At 38.6% G+C, this 24125-nt stretch overlaps 1 protein-coding gene across 2 annotated transcripts in view; it reads left to right on the forward strand.

The window, feature by feature from the left end:
* Positions 1-24125, forward strand: part of UNC13B (unc-13 homolog B) — a 216937-nt gene that overhangs the window by 74620 nt on the left and 118192 nt on the right. For both annotated transcript variants that reach the window (XM_040631566.1, XM_040631565.1), the window contains one exon: positions 1839-1896. In XM_040631566.1, coding sequence (XP_040487500.1) covers positions 1839-1896 — 58 coding nt within the window. The remainder of the gene's footprint in view (positions 1-1838; positions 1897-24125) is intronic.

Raw genomic sequence — 24125 nt, forward strand, 5'->3', positions numbered from 1 at the left:
TAATATTTAAAGTTACAGAATTTTGGGGGCGCCTGGGTGGCACAGCGGTTAAGCGTCTGCCTTCGGCTCAGGGCGTGATCCCGGCGTTGTGGGATCGAGCCCCACATCAGGCTCCTCCGCTATGAGCCTGCTTTTTCCTCTCCCACTCCCCCTGACTGTGTTCCCTCTCTCTCTGGCTGTCTCTATCTCTGTCGAATAAATAAATAAAATCTTTAAAAAAAAAGAAAAGTTATAGAATTTTGGGGGTTCCTGGCTGGCTCAGTTGGTAGAGGGTGTGACTGAATCTCAGGGTTGTGAGTTCAAGCCCCATGTTGGGTGTGGAGCCTACTTAAAAACAATTAAAAATTAAATTTACAGAATTTTCTCATGGTTAGATCTGTATACTGCCTACAAAAATCATCATTTGTAATGGTTATTATTTATAACCAAGTCTGTTTTTTACTTTGGAGTGGTGGGTTGCTTAACCTTCAAGAACTTTTTGAGCATTTTTATGATTGGCAGATTCACTATTACTATTGTTTAAGTTGTGCTTGACTTGTTATTATTCCCTATTGGAATTAGTGATTAGCAGTATCTCCCTCTGATATTTGTATCATAATTTATTGTTTGTAAAGTCCTTCACATATAAAAGTATATTTACGTACAAAAAGTGTTTTGTATTTTGTATTCAACTACTTGAAATGCCCTTTACCATTAGTACTCCTATGTAACTTGCCATAAACTTTAGTCTGGATTATTGCAGTAATTAGTATTTCCCTCTTGTTCCCTATAGTTCACCTCACACAGCAGCCAGAAAGACTTTTAAAGTGTAATCAAGTCATATCCCTTTTGTGTTTAAAGTTATAAATGCTTCCCAATACACTAGAATAAAATCCAAACTCCTTACCATGATATACAAACTCTATCAAGGCCTTTGTACATAATGGGTACTCAAGAACTATCTGCTGAGTGACTCACTCATAGGCAGTGTTAGAGAGCTCTGTCTTGCCCAGTACATCAGAGCGTAGTAATAAGTGGGTGAGTCAGGATGAGAACTCCAGACCTCATATTTACAAATTGCTGGACCATATTATGTCTTTTGAATCCTCCAATAGGCTCTGATCAAACTATTCTGTTTTTCAGACTGTGTACCTGTGTTAACATATTTTTGCCTTTCTCTTCTTGTTTTGTCTTTATAAATCTTGGCCATCCTCAAGACTTGCATTTAGTTCTTCCTTTTATAAACTTTTTTTTTTTTTTAATGGCTTCAGTAATTGTTTTTGTTTTTTTGGTTGTGATGGTGGTGTTGGGTTGGGGAGGCTAAAATATAAGTGGGAAGGGGACTCTAGTAGGTGTTAGATGTTGCATTACATGCTTAAGTAAGTAATTTCACTTTTCACATGACCTTGTGAGGGAAGAAGCACTATTATGTTTTAAAGATGAGAAGACTCTATTTCAGAGAGGTTTTTAATTTCATCACCCAAATGGGGAAATCTGTATGTTACCCATAAGAAAACTCAGGACTGGGTTTCCTAAGCTCTCCAAGGCTTCTCGAAGCCTTCTACAGCTGCCTGGCAGAGCTGGTACATACCCAGGTGCCCTTGGTCAAAACAGTGTCTCTGCTATCCTGCTTTAGCCTATTATATTGGGCAAGGGCCATATTTCATAGTCTGGCCTATATGTCAGGCTCATACAGGGCAATCAGCAGGATGACTTGTTTCTGTTCAATAAAAATTTAGTTCTAGTCAAACACTAAACCTTTTTGCAAGTAGCTGTGATTCGTTTTTTCCCCTGTATTTGGGCCTCTTATCTGTGTTTTTTGTTTTTTTTTTTTCTTTCTTTCTCCTTTCTGCTTTCAGTATTCTAGTCAAGAAGAAAGCCGGAGGAAGCCATTACCCACTGCTGCCGCCCAGTGTTGTAAGTGAGAAACTTATCTTTGAATGTCATTAATCACAGCGTTCTGTTAGTTGTCCAAACACGGGTTTTTTTTTAGTTGGGGAGGGTGGAGATGTGAACAAAAGATGTTCTGGAAGCACACCTATTCAGGCCCGTATCTCCAGTGGTTATCTAATCATTAGCTTTAGGAAGAGTTCTTTTGGTTTTGTGTGGCTGTAGGCAGGGCAATGGTGGTCATCTTTTATCTCCATTTGCAAGCTTTTACCATGGAGGAATGATTTTTCCTATTTTATCCTGTTTACCTGTTACTATTCTTTAACGCTCAGTTTAAATGTCAGCACCCCTGGGAAATCTTCTTGCTGTTGACTCCTTCCCCCATGTCTAGTTTAGGTGTCTCTCTTCTGCTTCCATAGTACCCTATGCATACATTCATCATATAACCCATTATATATTGTAATCTATGTATATTTCTTTGACAAGAACACAAAGTTTTTATAGGCATAGACATTCTTCTATTTTATATTTCTAGATTCTCAATACCTGATACATAGTATAGTAAGCCTCAATAAAGTTTGATAAATGACTGAGTGAGAAAATTTGTCATTTCTCTTGAGATTAATTTATCCAGACTACAAAGATTCATTCTTCAAATGAGCCATGTATTGTTGGTATAGTTTTGCCTTTTCAGTTTCTCTCAAAATAGCCTGAGGACACACTGAAGGACTAACTTGGAGTCTATTGTCTTTCACTTTTTCAACCTCTGTGTGTGTGTTTGTGTGCGTGTGTGTTTTGTGCTTTTGTGTTACTATAGTTTTTCTCAACCAAATGCCAAACTCTTAACAAATGCTGGTTGAAAGTGGTTGTTTTAGTAGTTATTATAGCAATAGTGGTAATAATAAGAACCATAGTAACTAACACATTTTGAGGTCTTACAGTATGCCAAATGCTATCAGAACTAAAATGTACTAAATTTTATTTAATCATCACAATAACCCTAAGACATAGTTTTTTACTGTTGTCCCATTTTTCAGATGAGGAAACTGAGGGATAAAGAGATTGAGTAATTTGCCATAAATCACATAGGTAGTAGGTGGTGAAGTAAATATTCTAACACAGACAACATGACTCCATAACCTATGCTTGGAACCATTATAACCTTCGTAGTGTTTCTGAGAAGGAAAACCTCTGTTCGTGGTTGATAAATCTATTGGTTGTCTTCCATTTTATAGGCTACTTTCCTGATAAAGTAAGACCAATGGGAGAGCTCAACATTTTTCTTTTTTCACATGACTTATTGCTAACTTTTTTTTTCCATATAGGACTTCAAATTTATCAAACATTTAGGGTCATAGGAGACCAGAAGAATCTGCATTGAAAACCAGGTTGTGAATTAAAGTTTATAGGTTCTTTCCAGAACTCATTGTAATGAGCTAATTTTGACCTTTTAAATCTTAAAAAAAAAAAAAAATGTTTTTTTGGGAGAGTGATGGGGAGGGGCAGAGGGGGAGAGAGAGAGAGAATCTTAAGCAGGCTCCATGGCCAGCACAGAGCCAGCGTGGGGCTTGATCTCACAACTCTGAGATCATGACCTAAGCCGAAATCAAGAGTCAGTTGCTTAACTGACAGAGCTACCTAGGTTCCACTGACCTTTTCCAGTCTTTTAAACCTTTCTCCAGGACTGCTAATGAGATGTGAAATGGAGTGATTGAGATTTCACTTCCCATTCTTTCCTGCGTGCATTTGATGAAGTGCAGTTAAAGTGATGAGAGATCAAATGCCAAGAGAGCGGGTGGAAATAAAAGGCCATAAATAATTAGTAGGTTTGGGATGCCTGGGTGGCTCAGTTGGTTAAGTGTCTGACTTCGGTTCAGGTCCTGATCCCAGGATCCTGGGATCAGGTCCTGCATCAGGCTCCTTGCTCAGTGGGGAGTCTGCTTCTCCTTCTGCCTACTGCTCCCCTGGCTTGTGCTTGCTCCCTCTCTCTGACAAATAAAAAATAAATAAAATCTTTAAAAAAATCAACAAGTTTAATAATTTTCATAAGTTTGTTGGCTAATTTATTTTTGAATAGAAGGTGAATAGATGGTTCTTATCTTTTGATTATTCCCTCATATGTTTTTATTTTGAAAAATTTAAAACAGAAAAGTTGAAAGCACAGTATAATGAGTACCCATTTACCCTTTACTAGATTCAGTGGTAAACATTTTGCCACATTTGCTCTCACTTGTCCCCTCCTCTCTCTTGCATCTCTCTTTTTTCTTTCTTTCTTTTCTTTCTTTCTTCTTCTTTTTTTTTTTAAGATTTTATGTATTTATTTTACAGAGAGAGAGAGTACAAGCAGGGGGAACAGCAGGCGGAGGGAGAGGGAGAAGCAGGCTCCCCGCTGAGCAAGTAGCCTGATGTGGGGCTTGGTCCCAGGACCCTGAGATCATGACCTGAGCCAAATGCAGACACTTAACCGACTGAGCCACCCAGGCGCCCCCTCTATCTCTTTTTCTGTATATACATACACAAAAATATACATATTTTCTGAATCATTTGGATATAATCTTCAGACTTCATGACACATCAGCATGTATCTTCTTAGAGTTAGGATAGTCTACATAACCAAACTACCATAATCAGAATTGAGAAATTTAACACTGATACAGTAATATTCTTTAATATTAGTGCATATTAAGAATTCCCCAATTGTCCCCCAAATATTCTTATAGCTCTTTTTTTCCCCACTGTATGATCCCGTTAGGGATCGCACATTTTATTTGGTTGTCCTGATTTTTAAATATACTTTAATAATCATAAAAAAAAATCCTTGCCTTTCTGGTCATTTAGGACAGTGGTATATATTTTTTCCAATTAGAAAATAATTCGATTCAGCAGTTGAATTTTTGGGAGTTTATTATAAATAATCAAAAAGCAGATAAAGATTTGTGTATAAAGATGTTGATTATAGAGTATTTAAATAACAAAGTTTAAAAATGACTATAGTTGGGGCGCCTGGGTTGCACAGCCGTTAAGCGTCTGCCTTCGGCTCAGGGCGTGATCCCGGCGTTGTGGGATCGAGCCCCACGTCAGGCTCCTCCGCTATGAGCCTGCTTCTTCCTCTCCCACTCTCCCTGCTTGTGTTCCCTTTCTCGCTGGCTGTCTCTGTCTCTGTCAAATAAATAAATAAAATCTTTAAAAAAAAATGACTATAGTTAATAGTAAATGATAATAATCAGAAGATTGAGTATTATGCATTAATTTAAAATTATGCTTAAATAATAAAAGGGACATTTTTATGAAACTTTAAAGGGGCCCCTGGGTGGGTCAGTTGGTTAAGCATCAGACTCTTGATTTCAGTTCATGTCATGATCTCAGGGTAGTGAGATCAAGCCTGCTTGGGATTCTCTCCCTCTGTTCCTCCCCCCTCACCCACTCTGTCTTTCTCCCTCTAAAAATAAAATAAAATAAAATCTTAAAAAAAAAAAAAAAAGAAACTTAAGTTAAAAAGTATATAGAACTGGGGCGCCTGGCTGGCTTAGTCAGAGAAACGTGTGACTCTCGATCTTGGGGTTGTAAATTCAAGCCCCATGTTGGGTGTAGAGATTATTTAAAAATAAAATCTTTTGAAAAGTATATAAAACTTTCTATATATGTGTGTATATATGCCAGTTTCAACTAAAAGGGCAAAGAAAGAGGGAGGAAATGAAGGCTATTGGACTTCTTGGATTCTACAGGATCAGACCATGGTGTTATTTGGCTGTGAACGTGTGCTTTTCTTGAAGAAAGGGAAGAATGACTTGGAAGGTAATTCAGAGAATATCAGGGCTGCCACCCCCAGCTCAGGCCCAGTGGGCAATGCTGTTTCCTTCTGTTTCAGAGGGAGGCCACTGAAGACAGCCATGGGGGCAGGGCCATCCTGGAGAGCTGTGGGGGAAATGCTGCCATCCCATTGGGTCTGGAAGGTGGGACATCAACCAAAGAGAATTATTCTACAGCCTTAAGATCTAATATAATTTGCCTTGCTGGGTTTTGGACTTGCTTGGGACTCATCAGCTCTTCCTTATTTCCCTTTTTTTTCTTGTAGAATGGGAGTCCACTCTCTTATGCATGTCCCTCCCACCATTGTATTTTGGGAGCACATAACTTGTTTGGTTTCACAGGTTCCCAGCTGGAGAGGAATTCTGCCTCAGGATGAATCATACCTGGAGTCTCACTCATGCCTAATTGCTATTTAAGTGAGACTTTGGGCTTTAGACTTTAGGGTTGATCTGGATTTAAGACTTGTGGGACTGATGGGATGGAAAAAATGTATTTTGCAAGTGATAAAGACAAGAATTTTGAGGGGGCCAGAGGTGAAATGCTGTGGGCTGAATTGTGTTCCCCAAAAATTCATATGTTGAAGCCTTAACCCCTACTGTGATTGATTTGGAGAGAGAACCTGTGAGGAGGTATTAAAGTTTAAATGAGGTCATGGGGGGCCCTAATCTAATAAGACTGTTACCCCTTTAAAAAGAGGAAGAGACACCAGAGCTATCTCTACCATGTGAGGACACAGCAAGAAGGCTGCCATTTGCAAGGTAGGAGAGCTCTCACTAGAAATTGAACCCTGCCAGAACTTGATCTTTGACTTTTCAGCCTCCGGTAACTGTGAGAAAATAAATTTCTGCTGTTTAAGCAGTCACTCTATGGCATTTTATTATGGCAGCCCAAGCAGATTATTACAAGTATATAAATGTATTTATATAATTAGGGAGAAAATATCTGGAAATAGAAGTGCCAAAATATTAATCAAATTTATCTCTGGTATGTGGGATTGACATTTTTTTGGTTCTTCCAATTTTAATCTAAAAGAAATCAATAAGTAGTTCCAAATGAAATTCCAGCAGGTTATTTTGAAGGACTTAAAAACTTGTAACCTTTATATGGTATTACCTATTTTTTCCTCTTGTTTTAATTCAGTATAATTAACATAGAGTATTATATTAGTTTCAGGTATACAGTATAGTGATTCAACAATTCTATACATTACTCATTGCTCATCGTGATAGCTGTACTCTTAATCCCCTTCAGCTCTTTCACCTATTCCCCCACCCACCTCCCCTCTCTGGTAACCACCAGTTTGTTCGCTATATTTAAGAGTCTGTTTTTTTGTTTGTCTTTTTTTCTTTGTTCATTTTGTTTCTTAAGTTCCACATATGAGTGAAATAATACGCTATTTGTCTTTCTCTGACTTATTTCACTTAGAATTATCCTCTAGATCCATCCATGTTATTGCAAATGGCAAGATTTCATTCTTCTTTATGGCTGAGTAATATCCCATTATGTATGCCACATCTTTATCCACTCATCTATGGCATTATGACTTTTTAACCCCCTTTTTGCATTTTACATTTTCTAAATACTTAACGATGTACTACTTTTTTTTTTAAGTAATCTCTACACCCACTGTGGGGCTCGAGCTCATGATCCTGAGATCAAAGGTCACATGCTCTACTGACTGAGCCAGCCAGGCATTCCCAACAATGTACTACTTTAAATAGCTAAAACTTAAGAAGATTAATGGAATAATTGAGTCCTTGTTCTAGATCTGGGTTTGCTGCTATCTCTCTGAGTGACTTTGGAAGTCTTCTTACTGTCTACTTCAGTTTCTTGATGTATAAAAGGGGAGAGTTAGTCTAAATGGTCTCCAGGTTTCTTTTCCTTTTTTTTTTTTTTTTGGCTGGGGCGAGGTGGTGAACAGCAGGAGTGACAACATTTTTAATTCCTGTGGGTGAGGTAAACACGGGGACTTGGGCCGGGCTAGTGTTGGTCTCCAACACCTAGCCAGGGGGTACAGCTGGCCCCTTGGGGAGGCCTCAGTAGCTGTCATCAGCTCAGGTGACCTCATAGTTAGGGTACAAGGATTTTTTATTTTTTTTAAAGATTTTATTTATTTACTTGGCAGAGAGAGACAGCCAGCGAGAGAGGGAACACAAGCAGGGGGAGTGGGAGAGGAAGAAGCAGGCTCCCAGCGGAGCAGGGAGCCTGATGTGGGGCTCGATCCCAGGACCCTGGGATCATGCCCTGAGCCGAAGGCAGGCGCTTAACGACTGAGCCACCCAGGCGCCCCAAGGGTACATGGTTTTGATCTTCTTAGTGGAGATGGAGTGTTGGGCACGACCATAACCCATGGAATAGTCACACACATGGATCTTTTTTGTCCTGTCCATGGTGGGATATGGGCCCGCTTCCCAGGCACTCACAACTATAGCCCTTCCTCTGCATCTTGCCCGATACTTTGTCATAGATGGCATCTTTGCCGTAAGAATCCATGTCCACATCAGCAATTTGGGTGAGGTCCAGCATGGCGATGTTCCCCAAAGCCCGCCTGCCCCTACAGACTGTGTTCTCTGGGTTTCTTTAATCTGTCATTATCACATGACCCTATAACTTCCTAGTCCTGAGATACCTTCACAGGGGTGGTCCCTCCATTCCCTTTTTTTTAGAGTTAGTCATCTGCAGTTACTTGTGAGATGCCTTCAAAATGTTTTCACAAATGACTGGACTGCTCCTCTAAAGAAGCCCTTACTCTTAGCTTTGATTTGAAGGTTTCTTTGACCCCAATTGTTTGGATATACTCTTTTTTTTTTTTTTTTTTTTTTTTAAGTGAGGGAATGAGAGGGAGAGTGCACGGGGGTGGGGAGGGGCAGAGGGAGAGGAAGAGAGAGAATATTAAGCAGGCTCCACACCTAGGACAGAGCCTGATGTGGGGCTTGATCTCACAACCCTGAGATCATGACCTGAGCTGAAATCAAGAGTCTGTTGCTTAACTGACTGAACCACCCAGGCATCCCTCATGAATTCTTTTTTTAACTCAGTGCTTTATAATATAGTTCTGTTACTGTCTTTGCTCAAATTGTCCCAAATTTGGCCTATGGGACTCCCTTTAAACCAGATCCTGTGTCCTTTTCACATGGCCCCATCATTCTTTAATACTTCCTTCCTTTCCTGGTGCTAGATGTTCCAGTCTCATCTTGTCCTTTCACTGCCTCAGTCTTAGAATAAGTCACTTCTCCAATGAGCCCTGGTTCATTTTAGTGGGGAATGGTATTTAGAAATCAAGATCTTGGAACTGGTCATACTCATTGCTACTGGAGTACTATTGCTTTTTGGCTTTTTGAATGGACAGAGCTAGGAAAACATACATACGTACCTAACTCATATGTTCATACTGTTATTACCAATTAACACTCTCACCACAGGGTTTTTCCTCACCTTCTGCCATTCCATATTTATATGTTCCTTTTTCTCTCATTGAGAACCCTTGTTCTCAAGAATACCAAATTATGTACTCATTTGTTCTATCCTATAATGTGCACAAGCAAATTTGAGGATTAATGTGCCAATGCTATTACTAACAACAAGCCTACTAATTAAAGTTCAAGGTTTTTGAAAGTTTTTTACCTTAGGATGTAACTCATGTAGGATTACAAAACTGTCACACCTAAAACTTTAACAGAATTTCATAGTGGTTTCTGATATCTACTCTCTATACAAAATTCTCTAATTTTCCCAAAAATATTTTTGCCCTTTTTGTCCTAATTTAGGATCCAACTAAGGTTCACTCATTGCATTTGTATGTGGTGTGAGTTAAGGGCCTAAGATCATCTTTTTGCTTATGGATATCCAATTGTACCAGCATCGTTTGTTAAGAAAGCTGTTATTTTTTCCCTCATTGAATTGCCTTTATATCTTTACGTCTTTGTTTGAAATCATTCTCCTTACCAGCACAATAGCCCATTACTTTTGTTCCAGGACTTTTTAGTAGATTTGATTTTATAGAGTCACATAAAAGAGAGGGAATATACTTTTTTTTCCTAAAGATTATTTATTTGACAGAGAACAAGTGAGCATGCACAAACCCTGTGCCACCCAGGCGCCCCCGCACCATATATTTAACACTTAAAATCATTCAAAAACAGTACCATATATTGTTTATGAATACAAATATAAAAATAAAAATTTGGACTGGGATGATACATGTTAGTGTCAGGATAATGGATACTTAAAGGGAGGGAAGTAATGGGATTAAGTCGGGATTTTCATTGTATCTGTGAGAAATCTTGGAGAGAAAAAAGATCTGAATCAAATATGGCAAGATAATGGTCTGGCCTGTCCGGCTGTTAGGTACATGGGTGGTCATAATCTTTTTTGTTTTTCCCTGTATGTTTTAAATATTGAAATAAAACATACATTTCCTTAAAAAGTTTAGTGCCCAATTCATGACACTTATAAAAACACTCAGTGATATCTATTAAAAATAGCACATTGTTTTATGGTATAGAGAATAATGAATTTTTTACAAATGAGGGCTTAACTTACTTAGGTGATCTTCCAGGCTTTCCGGTAAGATTTCTTTCTTTCTTCCTTATTTTAAAGATTATATTTATTTATTTGACAGAGAGAAAGAGCACAAGTAAGCAGAGTGGCAGACAGAGGGAGAGGAAGAAGCAGGCTCCTCGTTGAGCAGGGAGCCTGAAGCGGAGCTTTATCGATGCTTAACCAACTGAGCCACCCAGGTGCCCTGGAAATACAGTTTTAATAGTGGCTCTCAGTTGTAGGGTTGTAGGAAAGTTTTATTTTTTTCTTTATACTCTTTTATACTTTGCAGTTTTTCTCCAAATGCATTTTGTGTATGACAATTTTAAAAAAAGCCTGAATATTAGAAAATGGTCCCAGGCCTGACAATGTCGAGGCAGGTCATGTAGATTTACTTTTTCAGTTTGGATTTGAGACTTAATTGAACAATAGTTGGTTGTTGAGGTTGACACAGTTTAGTTTAATAATAACTAGTGATTCCTTGATTGAGAGTTCTAAGTAGTTCTTAAAGTTTCAGTGTCTCTTTTATTGGTGATGTCCCTAAGGTCTCGCCTAATCAATTACTATGTCTGAAATAAAAAGGTTTTGGGGTTTATGTTATTTCTATTTGTAATATGGCCTTGGAGATAGCTTGAACTTTTGAGATACAGCCCATAATTTGTGTTTCAGAGATTTCTCTTATTGTCTGTGAAGGGTGTGTTTCACTGGTTTTGTTGTAATATTGCTTATAAATAGTGACATCAGATCATAAACCAAAATTTCCTAAGTATGAATCAGTCTTTTAAATTAGTAAAATAGGGCATAACTCAACATATTGTTTAACATTTTTCTTAAAGTATGAATCAGTTCAGAAGAGTTGGTTGTGAGTCACATACATGAATAATATTAGTGACCAAACACTGAGAAGTATTGTCAGTAATACACAGGTTGGCTACCAAGTTGTGACATCTTATTTGGTCACCACTAACTTCAAAAGGATCTTTTTTGCCAACATACCCAAAAGAGACATGTTCGTGTAAAATGACTTACCCCACCTTTTCAACTCTTCTTGTTTTATTTCCCGGTGATCCATAATGCTGATATTGTTGGTTCTTTGATAGGAGGCTGGAGATGTTCAGTGCTTCCCACCGATGGGACTAAGCCATCAGGCCTGACACGCAGTATCCCTCGTCTGTACTACGTTCAAACAGTCCTCTAATATTCTGCTATTATTCTTGGTTTCCATCTAAAAATGTCCACTGTCATGCTATGACTTATTTCTAATATTATTATTATTTTTTTTAAGATTTTTTAATTTATTTATTCGACAGAGAGAGACAGCCAGTGAGAGAGGGAACACAAGCAGGGGGAGTGGGAGAGGAAGAAGCAGGCCCATAGAGGAAGAGCCCGATGTGGGGCTCGATCCCACAACGCCGGGATCACGCCCTGAGCCGAAGGCAGACGCTTAACCGCTGTGCCACCCAGGCGCCCCTCTAATATTATTTCTAATATACCTTCTTGGGGAGGCAGAGAAATGGTCCATTCTATACATATAACCAGTTATTCCCCATCTGGAAGATTAGATTCCGATGTACTATACAGATGATAGTACAATTCCTTGACCAAAATCAACCAAACACAAAATCTGGGCTAATACTGCCAATGCTGCTCTTAATCCCATTTCTCCCCCTACCATAAAAAAATTAACTTTAAGCTAGTGGGGTATTCTGGTTGCCTCCCAATTGGGGCCAGGACTTGTTTTTCCAGTCAGGTGATGGTGCATTCTAGTAGGCAGGAAATTTTATCTGTTTCTGATTCAGGATTTCTTTCTTCCATTCTGGACCCACCCCATACCAGAAGGAGTGGACCCCCTTAGCAAGTATGTACTGCATCAGGGTATGATCATATGGAGTAGACCATGAGACTGTTGTCACTCCTACATTCTATACCAGAGGACACCAACTTGAGAGGACCTTGCACTTCATTACTGTCAGACCGAACCACCTTGCACAGCTCCAGATAAAAAGGAAGCTTGGCTGGCATCAGATCCTGTGTCCTGTTCTCCAGTAATTTTTTCTTTTCTGCATTACTATTTCCAGATGACAGTAGCCACCTACCTATCAGGAGATCTAACTCCTGGAGAACTTTGTGGCCTTACAGTCTCAACTAGGAGTAACATCCTTTTAAGAGCATATACTGGGTGAATCCATGTTTCCGACAGTGTCTTGAAGAGATCAAGAATCCCCCCTCATCAGAACTTTTGAACGGACAGAACTCAGCCTGTCCTCTACATCTGTTTCCAATGCCATATTGCTATTGCATGGCAGGCTCCTTCAGTACATTAGCACGGTATACTAGAACTTCTGATAGCTTTCTTAAACAATGTCCTGCACTGAAATTGGGTCCAAGATAGTCCTGGGAGACCTGGGAAATTATTGAATTCCTGTGTCCCAGTTTCCTCTCAGACATTGTCACTTTGGATTTAATTACAAATATATCCATTTCCCCAAGCCATAATACTTACGCTATTCACTTAAATTCAAAGCCTGACAAATGGGCTGTTTAGTCCCTATGCTAGCTGGCTTTTAGCTCCATCCATTGTGGTGCTACCTCTTAGGTTCTAGCTCTGTAATTTTCCCAGTCATTTTTTGTCATAATGTGGTGTTCAGTACGTATCGTGAATTTTGAGGGTGCTGTTCAGTCTCCTCAATGTTAAAATTTGGTCTCATTTCAAGTCACTTGTAATAAAAAGTTGGGCAATATATTGCTTTCCTTGTTAAGAATCTTGGTGGCCATTTTGCGTGGTATCATGAAGAAAGCAGCCCAGAGTTTTTTTTATCAGGTCTTCTCAGCAGTTATCTTCTTTTGTGCCACTTGTTTCTAGGAAGTGGGTGAACTGGGGTTAAAACCTTGGTCTATTTGACTCTTAAGGTCCATGTTCTTTCCCTTATACCACCCCTTGATGACAAAAATCTCATGGGATATAATTTGTTCAGAAAAATATGCTTTTCTTATTTGCCTTCTATATTATTTTAAAATTACTTCATTTATTAAATAAGAAATATGCATATGGCACACAAACTTTAAAATATTAAAGGGACTACAGTAAAAAGGTCTCCCTTCCATTCCTATACCCAGCTACTTGGGTCTTCTCCCTTGAAGTAGTCCTCATTAGCGGTTTCTTATGAATCGTTTGAGAGATTTTACACATGTCCAAATGTATGTGTGCATACATACATTTTGATTATTTTTTCCATCCTTTGACTTGATCTTAAGAGTACCTGTGTTACAATAAAACATTCACAGCTAACTGTGAGTTGAATACGCCTTCATCAGTGTCCCTTTTGGGTTCTTACTCTGTTTTAAAAATTTCTTGAAGCCATAGGGAATAGATTGTTTATTTTTTGGGTTGTTTCCCATGGCAAAGATCTGTTTCCCTGAAATCCTGGCCTTGAATACAATAGGAATGTTTCCTCTGTCCTCATTCACCCTGCTAGAATGAGTTTCACATGTTTGTTACTGGGTTAAGAAATTGTGGCAGTTCATGTCCAGCTAATGTGTTTTTGTGTGGAAACTTTGTGGTTACTTTGCAGGGTATTGCAAAGAATTGTCCCCCTGCCCCAATATACTAAATCAGTCCCCTTTTTAATCTAAACCTAAAAACCCAAAATACGTAACATCTTCACTGTAAAAATTTTTAAGTGATTGAGAAATGTGTAATATAAAAAGTTATAGTTCTCTATAATACTCCCTCTCCAGTCCACTCCAAGATAACTACTTTTCATAGTTTGGAGTATACTCTTCCATCTTAATTTTTCTTTTTAAAGAAATAAGTTAAATTTTAATTATGCATGGGGCACCTGGGTGGCTCAGTCAGTTAAGCGTCTGCCTGATTCAGCTCAGGTCATGATTCCAGAGTCGTGGGATCAAGCCCCACGTCGGGCTTCCTGCAGTGGGGAGTCTGCTTTTCCCTCTCCCTCTGCTCCTCCCCCCTGCTTGTGCTCTCTCCATCTCACCCACTCTCTTTCTCAAATCAATAAATAAAATTTTAAAAAGTTAAATAAATTTTAATTATGCAGTATCTGAATATGTGAGAGAATACATGTAACATATTTAAGTTTTGGAGAGGAATAATGGAAATAATACTCATGAGCCCACCACCCATCATTATCTTGTTGTAGAGTTTAGTGTGATGTACTCTAAATGTTTTCTTAGACTTTCCTTTCTTTCCTGGTTGGTAGGATTTTTTCTCTACTAGACTGGAGAATTGCAGGAGCAAGGACTTAGTCTTCTGTTTTTTTTTGGAATTTGCACAGCTATGTCTCACTCTGTGATGTGTTAGGTACCAGGGAGTGAAGCCTGCTTGTTGGCCTCTGAGAGACATCAGCACATGTGGATTTTGGGAGAAGGGCTTTTCTGGAGAAAAAAGAAAAATGATTGTTATTGAAAAAGTGTAATTTGTAGTATTTGTTGGAAGGGAGTATTCTTTTTCCTTTGGGTTGAAAATTAAGTTTGTTCAGAACGTGTGGATTTCCTAGGATGCTTCTGGTATAGGACTGATATTAAGACTCATAATCAGGTAACTGATAGGTGATATTGGCAATAACTAAAGCTTTGTCAACTGTATTGTAAGATAATTTATAAGCATTAAATTGTTCCTGTTTATTCTTGGTAGAAATAAAGACTTTTTAGCAGATGCCAGACAGAAAGAGAATTGTCATACTTTTCTTAACTTCTCTTGTGAAACTTGGAAACTCCAGACAAGCATTACAGAGAAGAAACTCAAAGCTTCTAGATACAAGTTTATCCATTACATATTTTTGTTTCCTCCTCTCCAAAGGCTTCTATATTTTCATGGAGTATTCTTGTTTTTAATGAGCAGATACATAGACAAGAGAATATATTTGTGGGGTTCAAGGAAGAAGGGTGGGAGAATGGAAAAAGAATCAGAAGATTTAGCTCATAACCTATTTATAGGTCAGAAGAGGACAAATACACAGATGCAGCAACTTGAGTATGTTATTTATGTGATGATCCTCAGGTGCAAAGCAGTACCCTGGAAATAGAGAGGAAAGTGCTCGGGTGGCAGAGGAATAAGAAATGGTTAAGAATAGCGTAAAGTTTGTTTAAGAAGTCTTTCCGGAGAGATGAGTTTAGAGATGATATTTAAGGAGCTAATTGAAAGGAAAGATTATTCATGGTGGGATACATGGAAAGTATGGAGAGAGGATTACAAAGATGACAAATTATATGCTGACCATATTGGCTTGGAGAGAATAGAGTGATACCAAAGTTGTACTTGCTACTCTGCAGAAGGAAATGAGTCCCTCTTTTGTACATCATTTTCTTCAAAGAGTGAAGATATACAGGGCTGGCCCAATTTGGCAAATTCACTCCTTTGGGAGCCCTTCCTTTTTTCTTTTCTTTTTTGTTGGAGGGGAACCCTTTCTTACTTTAGGAACCCAGTGTCCTTGTCACCTGTTACCCTTTCTCCTTTTTAATTTGTTAGAGGATTGAAAGCTTTGTGCCACTTAAAATTTTCGTGGCTTATGACTGACAACGTATTACTGTGAGTAGTGGGAAGCAGAAGAGCAGGTGTTATGTCACTAGTTACTTCCACTTATTTATGTAGAACCACAAGCCCTTAGGAAAAGGGGATTGCTTGACCAACTGGCCTCTGTCCTGCAGATTCTCCCACCTCATCAGTTTCCTCTATTTTCCCCTTCTCATTTCTTTCTTTCTTTTCTTTTTTTTTTTTTTAAAGATTTTATTTATTCATTTGACAGAGAGAGAGAGACAGCCAGCGAGAGAGGGAACACAAGCAGGGGGAGTGGGAGAGGAAGAAGCAGGCTCCCAGCAGAGGAGCCTGATGCAGGGCTCGATCCCAGAACGCCAGGATCACGCCCTGAGCCAAAGGCAGACGCTTAGCCACTGAGCCACCCAGGCGCCCCTTTCCCCTTCTCATTTCTAAAATCTCAGAACTCATATTCTTTCTTTGCCATCTTTCTTCCACCATTTACCACTTTTATTTGTACTCTGGCTTTTGCATTAAAGTATCCTAATCATGTTGGCGTTCCCTAGATAGCTGATTCTTGGTTACCTTGAACCTAGGACCCCCTCGTTGCCCTTTTATTATTATTTTTTAAAGGAACCTCATGTATTAATTTCATTTTTATATCAAAAGATACAGTGTATGCTATGAAAAACAATATTTTTTCTCTACCCTATCCTTTAGCCATTCAGTTTCTGCCTTGAGGCAGCCACTATTGCCGTTTATTGTGGATTTCTCTAGAAAGAGTTTATGCATTCACAAACATAAATAATATACTTAAAGCCCCCCTCACAAGTGATAGTATGCTTTGCACAATGTTAACATGCCTTGCTTTTTTTTTTCACTTAATATATTTAATATACACTACATGTAGGGAACCAGTCCCTATTAATGGGCATTTTAAAAATTGAGATGGAATTAATTTACATAAAACTAACCATTTTATTTTTTAAGATTTTATTTATTTAGAGAGATTGAGAGCACAAGCAGGGAGAGGGGCAGAGGGAGAGGGAGAAGCAGATTCCCCGCTGAGCAGGGAGCCCAATGCAGGGCTTGATCCCAGGATCCTGGGATCATGACCTGAGACAAAGGCAGACTCTTAACTGACGGAGCCACCCAGGAGCCAGGGAAGTACATTTATTTTAGAGTTAATTTGGGCACCTGTCTTCCTGAGGTGGCTGAGGAAGAAGCAGATGGTTAAGAATGTTATGTAGTTTGTTCAGGAAGGCTTTCCAGAAGACATGAGTTTAGAGATGGCTTTTGAAGAAGCTAATTGGAATGTATTGATTTAAGAGAAAGACATTCATAGTAGGATAAAAGAAAAGTATGAAGGGAGAATTCAAAAGACAGACCACTCCACTCCCTTAGTCCTGGCCAATAACTGGCTGGAACATCTTCCCTGGGTAGTGGGAGTAAAGGATCAGTCAGCTCATGGTTTTGCAACATTTATTCCAGGGCTAGGACTCTCAGAGTCAGGAAAATATACTGGTTGTAGACTCCACAGAGTGTACAGGGAGTCTTATTTTAGTAATAGGGCAGTGCAGTGAGTCTGGGACTTCTGTCAGTAAGAGTGGGTGATGAGTTTTACCCTGTACATGTGGTATCTGTATAAGCAGTTGATATTGATGATGATTATAGGTGTTGGCAAACTAACAAAGAAAAGAGAGAAATTGTAACAATATGGTTTGCCTGATAAAAATAATGTTAATTGTAGTCTTCTGACTCATTTATTTCTATCCTGTCTTTTTCAGAAAGAATTTGAGGTGGCTAATTGTAGTTATTACATCAACTTATTATCATTTCTGTTCAATTACTATGGCACACAATTATGTATGTTAAAAATGTCAGATTAATGTAATAAAGTTTGAGGGGTGCCTGCCTGGATCAGTTGGTGGAACAAGTGACTATTGGTCTTGGGGTTGTGAGTTTGAGCCCCACGTTGGGTGTAGAGATTACTTAAAAAATAGAATCTTAAAAAAAAAATAAAGTTTCATTTGATGACGGCACTTAACTGCCTAACTTGGGCACAGGATTTGTTGTACATATAGAACAGTCTGTTATTCCCATAAAAACATGGTCATCTTTGGTTTGTTATTATTTGTTTAATTGGTTTGGGGTGGTAAGAAATGAATTTGATTAGTAAAACATGATTAACAAATACTGTAGAGATCAACAATTATTAGAATTATTCATTGCACAAGTAATTATTAGACACCTCTTCCTCATAACAAGAACCATGCTAGGCACTGGGGGTATAAAGATGAAAGTCCTTGACCTTAGTGAGCTCAGGTCCAGAGAGGAAAAGAAGTTTACTACCATGTGATTAAGTGAATAGTAGAGGAAGAAAACTTAATCCAATTTTTAGATGGTTAGGAAAGTCTTCCAAGAGAAAATGATATTTAAATTAAAAAGAATTTAAAAGTCAACAAAAATCCATAGGTTACATTATAGTTCACTCTTTGCATTGTATGTTCTCTGGATTCTGGCAAATGTATTCACCCTAGTAATATGACACAGAATAGTTTCTCTTCCCTAAAATTTCCCTGTGCCCTACCTATTCATCCTTCCTTTCTCCAAAACCTCTGGCATAAATTGAGTTTTGAAAGATGAGTAGGAGTCAGTCAAGTAAAGGAGAAAAGAGTTTATGGTACTAGGACACTAACATGAAAAAGCATGATTTATAAGCATGTTGAAAATTCCGGATGACTTGAGGGCAGGGGATAAATGTGGGGCAGGGTCAGGGATGAGGCGTAGAGTCTTCATATGATGCTGGGTTTGAAAGCCAAAGCAAGCTATTTATATTTTATCTTGAAGATAGTGAGAAACTTTGGAAGACTTCAGGGGAATGAAATAATCAGATCGTGGTAATTGTAATGATATACCCAGTTTGTTTGATGCATCAAAAAAATCTATTGTAGAATGTAACACAGATACACAACTTCATAAAACAAATGTTTAATGAATTCATATAAGATAGGGAAAAAATAACCTTTGTCAGGCACCCTAGAAAGCTCTCCACATGCCCCTTCCCAATCCTGATCTCCTTCTCCCTAAAAGTAACTACCAACCTTTATGACAATGACTTCCTTGCTTTATGTTTTATCACTCTAGTGTGCATCACTAAACATTAGAATATATTTTTGCCTATTTCATCTTTTTTTTTTTTTAAAGATTTTATTTATTTATTCGACAGAGATAGAGACAGCCAGCGAGAGAGGGAACACAAGCAGGGGGAGTGGGAGAGGAGGAAGCAGGCCCATAGCAGAAGAGCCTGATGTGGGGCTCGATCCCGGAACGCCGGGATCACGCCCTGAGCCGAAGGCAGACGCTTAACCGCTGTGCCACCCAGGCGCCCCTTATTTTATCTTTTTGATATAATTCTTTTTTAATCTGTAGGTTCCTCCTCCATCTCTTAATTTTCCTTGCAATTTTTTATTGAGGCAATGAAGCCATTTAACTACATGTCTTTGTTTGATTCACAGTTTCCCATATTGTGAATTTTGCTCTCTATATTCCCATAGCATAATTTACGTTTTCTGGCCTTTCTATTTTTTTATAAATTGGTGTTGCACCAGAAGATTGATGAAATTCAAACTCTATGTATTCCAGTTGAAATGTATAACTTAACACTCCTCCTCCCCTATTGGTAGATATTTGGATTTTTCCCAAATTTTTGCTACTAAAATGGTGCTATAGTGAGCAACTTTGTATAAATATGCTTTTTATAAACATGCAAATGAATCTCCCCTTCCTTATTATATATTCTTTTACATAGTTTTATGTACCTTTCCTTCATAGTACTTAGTATGTATGATTATTTGATTAATATTTTTCTTCTCTAGGCTATAAATTTCGTAAGTAAGGAAAATGCTTATTTGTGTATTCCTAGTGCCTTTGTTCAATAATATTAGTTGAATTAGTGGATTTATATTAAGCAGAATTACTGAGTTAAGGAATATACACATTTTAAGTTTTGTTAGATATTGTCAAATTACGCTCTAGAAAGATTGTATCTGTATTTGTACTGCTGATACTGATTTTCTCACATCCAGCCACACTGCCCCGTTTGCCCTCTCCTCCCCTTTTCCCTCTAGCTCTTGATCCTTTCCTTCTACAAACATTTTTTTTGAAGTTTATTTATTTTTAGTCATCTCTATACCCACTGTTATGTTCAAACTCATGACCCCAAGATCCAGAGTTGGGTGCTCTTCTGACTGAGCCAGCCAAGTGCCTTACAAACATTTTTTGATACGTTCTTGGTTCTGTTCTAGGTGCTTGGAATATACCAGGAAGCAAAACACACCAAGATCCTGGGTGGGAGGAAGCAGACAGTAAATATAATGAATAAGGAAATCATATAGGAATTTAGAGAGTAGATCAATAAAAGAGTAGATGGTGAAGGGCAGTTGAGAATGCTGGAATTGAAATTGGGTTGTAATTATAAATAAGGTAGTTAGTGTTTAAGCCACAGTGAGAAGATGACTTTGAATAAAACTTGGAGGTGAGGAAATTAGTGATGTGGCTCTCCGGGGAAAGTGGAAATAGCTGGTTCAAAAGCTAGTTGAGGGGCACGTGGGTGGCTCAGTAGGTTAAGCGTCCAACTCTTGATCTCAGCTCAGGTCTTGATGTATGGTTGTGAGTTCAAGCCCTGCATTGGGCTTCACGCTGGTTGTGGAACCTACTTAAAAAAAAAAAAAAAGGCTAGTTGAATGACTGAAAAGGGGTAGGAAGAGGTCTGCTGGATGTTGGTCTATTCTGTTTCTTCATCTGTGTGCTGGTTACATGAGTGTGTTCACAGTATTCATTAAACAATACACTTATGATTTGTGTACTTCTCTGATCTTATACTTCAATAGAGCTTCTTATATTAAAAATAAGGAGTGGATTTTGAACATTTCGAAATTGTTCAGTAGTACTTACCCAGTTGTTCATGGGTATCTTCCTTTGACTTATTAATGTGATGAATTCATTAATCAGTTTCTATTAATAAATCATCTTTGTTTTCCTGTAGGATACCCTATTTGATTATGGTAAATTATTATTTTACTATAATGTTATGTTAAATTTGCTTGTATTTTAATACATATTCACAAAGAAGGTTGGTTAATGGTTTTTTTTTTCTTATGTTAAGTTTGAAGTACATTTTATTACAGATTTTTTTGAAAACTATTTTCAATGGAAGGAAAAGTTCCATGGTACTTATTTAATCTGTCTTGAAAGGGAGAAGGGAATAATTTCTAATGGTTGACTTTATTGTCCTTAGTGAGGTACCCAGTAAGTACTATAATTTAGTAATAATAGCTGAGTCCTGACATTGCTGAGACAGATGGCTGTGCACTTGAAGTCAAATATCCTGTCATTTCATTATCTTGGAAAAATTGACCAACACTGGACTACTAATTGGTGATGTAACAGTTGCCTGGGGGTGTTTTGCTTGGTAATTATAGACCTTATTTTTTAATGTGACTATTTCTGATTTCTTACATTTTCCACTAGAAACAAGAACAAGAAGCCTGTGCGGATGTTGCTGTAGCCTAGTCAACAGGGATAAGTGAAGAAGCTTTGCCTTCTATGAAAGAGGATTCATTTTTTTTTTTAAAGATTTTATTTTTATTTATTTGACAGAGAGAGAGAGACAGCCAGCGAGAGAGGGAACACAAGCAGGGGGAGTGGGAGAGGAAGAAGCAGGCCCATAGCGGAGGAGCCTGATGTGGGGCTCGATCCCATAACGCTGGGATCACACCCTGAGCCGAAGGCAGACGCTTAACCGCTGTGCCACCCAGGCGCCCCGAAAGAGGATTCATTTTTAATTGGGTCCTGGACCTGCTAGAATTTATTCACTTACCTGTATGCTCGCATTGAACTGGTCTTTGAGCTTAATAGGATAGTGCGTCTAGCTGCCTCTTCTTCCATCAGTGCAGGAGGACTATGCTTTTGACTGAGAGACTGGCTTTTTTCATATAGGAAATTCTACAGTTGCATTTTTCAAATTGCAATTTAAAATAGTTGGCATGAGAGTCCCCAGCTTCTTACTGAAAAGGCAGATTCCAACAACAACAACAAATATAGATTCTTAAGCCATTTCAGGGGTTTTGAATTAGAATCTCTGGGAGTAGGGTCTAGGTATCTGCATTTTATAACATGAGTATCAATTATTTTTTAAATGTGTTGTTTGTATTTATTTATTTATTTGAGAGAGAGAGAGAGAGAGAGTGAGCGCATGAGTGGGGGGGAGGAGAAGGAGAGAGAGAATCCCAAGCAGGCTCCACGCCCAGCATGGACCCTGAGGCAGGGCTCAATTCACAACCCCAAGATCCATGACCTGGGCCAAAATCGAGAGTTGAACACTCAACTGACTGAGCCCCCCAGGCACTCCATTTTGTTATGTTTTGTTTTTAAAGATTTTATTTTCAAGGTGGATCTTCAGGCTACAACCCCCAAGATCAAGCGTTACATGTTCCACAGACTGAGCCATCCATGCGTACTGTCGAATAATTTTTATTAAAATTTAAAGACCCTTATGAAATTGAGGAATATTCCCTCTGTCCCTACACTCTGGAGGTTTTAATCTGGAAAAGAAGCTGTATTTTGTCAGATGCTTTTTCTGCATCAATTGAGAGGATCATATGGTTCTTGTCTTTTCTTTTATTAATGTGTCTGTGCTGCCCAGAGCAATCTATACTTTCAATGCCATCCCGATCAAAATACCATTGGCATTTTTCAAAGAGCTGGAACAAACAATCCTAAAATTTGTATGGAACCAGAAAAGACCCTGAATCACCAAGGAAATGTTGAAAAAGAAAAACAAAGCTGGGGGCATCACATTGTCTGATTTCATGCTGTAAGCTGTGATCACCAAGACAGCATGGTACTGGCACAAAAACAGGCACATGGATGAATGGAACAGAATAGAGAGCCCAGATATGGACTCTCAACTCTACGGTCAACTAATCTTCGACAAAGCAGGAAAAAATATCCAATGGAAAAAAGACAGTTTCTTCAATAAATGGTGTTGCGAAAATTGGACAGCTATACACAGAGGAATGAAACTCGACCATTCTCTTACACCATACACAAAGATTAAATGGATGAAAGACCTCGATGTGAGACAGGAATCCATCAAAATCATAGAGGAGAACATAGGCAGTAACCTCTTTGACATCGGCCGTAGCAACTTCTTTCATGACACATCTCCAAAGGCAAGGGAAACAAAAGCAAAAATGAACTTTTGGGACTTCATCAAGATAAAAAGCTTCTGCACAGCAAAGGAAACAGTCAACAAAACAAAGAGGCAACACACGGAATGGGAGAAGATATTTGCAAATGACATTACAGATAAAGGGCCGCTTTCCAAGATCTACAAAGAACTTCTCAAACTCAACACCCAAAAAACAAATAATCAAGTCAAAAAATGGGCAGAAGACATAAACAGGCACTTCTCCAAAGAAGACGTATGAATGGCTAACAGACGCATGAGAAAATGTTCAATATCATTAGCCATCAGGGAAATTCAAATCAAAACCACATTGAGATACAACCTTACACCAGTTAGAATGGCAACAACAAATGTTGGAGAGGATGTGGAGAAAGGGGAACCCTCTTACACTGTTGATAGGAATGCAAGTTGGTACAGCCACTTTGGAAAACAGTGTGGAGGCCCCTCAAAAAGTTAAAAATAGAGCTACCCTATGACCCAGCAATTGCACTACTGGGTGTTTACCCCAGAGATACAGACGTAGTGAAAAGAAGGAACATATGCACCCCAATGTTCCTAGCAGCAATGTCGACAGTAGCCAAACTGTGGAGGGAGCCGAGATGCCCTTCAACAGACGAATGGATAAAGAAGATGTGGTCCATATATATAATGGAATATTACTCAGCCATCAGAAAGGATGAATACCCACCATTTACATCAACGTGGATGGAACTGGAGGGGATTATGCTAAGTGAAATAAGTCAAGCAGAGAAAGACAATTATCATATGCTTTCACTTATTTGTGGAACGTAAGTAATAGCACGGAGAACATTAGGGGAAAGAAGGGAAAACTGAAGAGGAGGGAATCAGAGAGGGGGACAAACCATGAGAGATTATGGACACCAGGGAACAATCTGAGGGTTTCAGAGGGGAGGGGGGTGATGGGTATTAAGGAGGACACGTATTGCAGGGAGCACTGGGTGTTATACGCAAACAATGAATCATGGAACACTACATCAAAAACTAATCATGTGCTTCATGGTGACTAACATAACACAATAAAAAGACTCATAAAAACTATTAAAGTTTAAAGACCGTGCTTTGATTAAGAGGAACCTACTTTTTTTTTAATGATTTTATTTATTTATTAGAGAGCGCATGTGCACACACGAGATGGGGGAG

The sequence above is a fragment of the Ursus maritimus genome, unplaced genomic scaffold (assembly GCF_017311325.1).
Source record: "Ursus maritimus isolate PB19 unplaced genomic scaffold, ASM1731132v1 scaffold_17, whole genome shotgun sequence".
Classification (NCBI taxonomy): domain Eukaryota; kingdom Metazoa; phylum Chordata; class Mammalia; order Carnivora; family Ursidae; genus Ursus; species Ursus maritimus.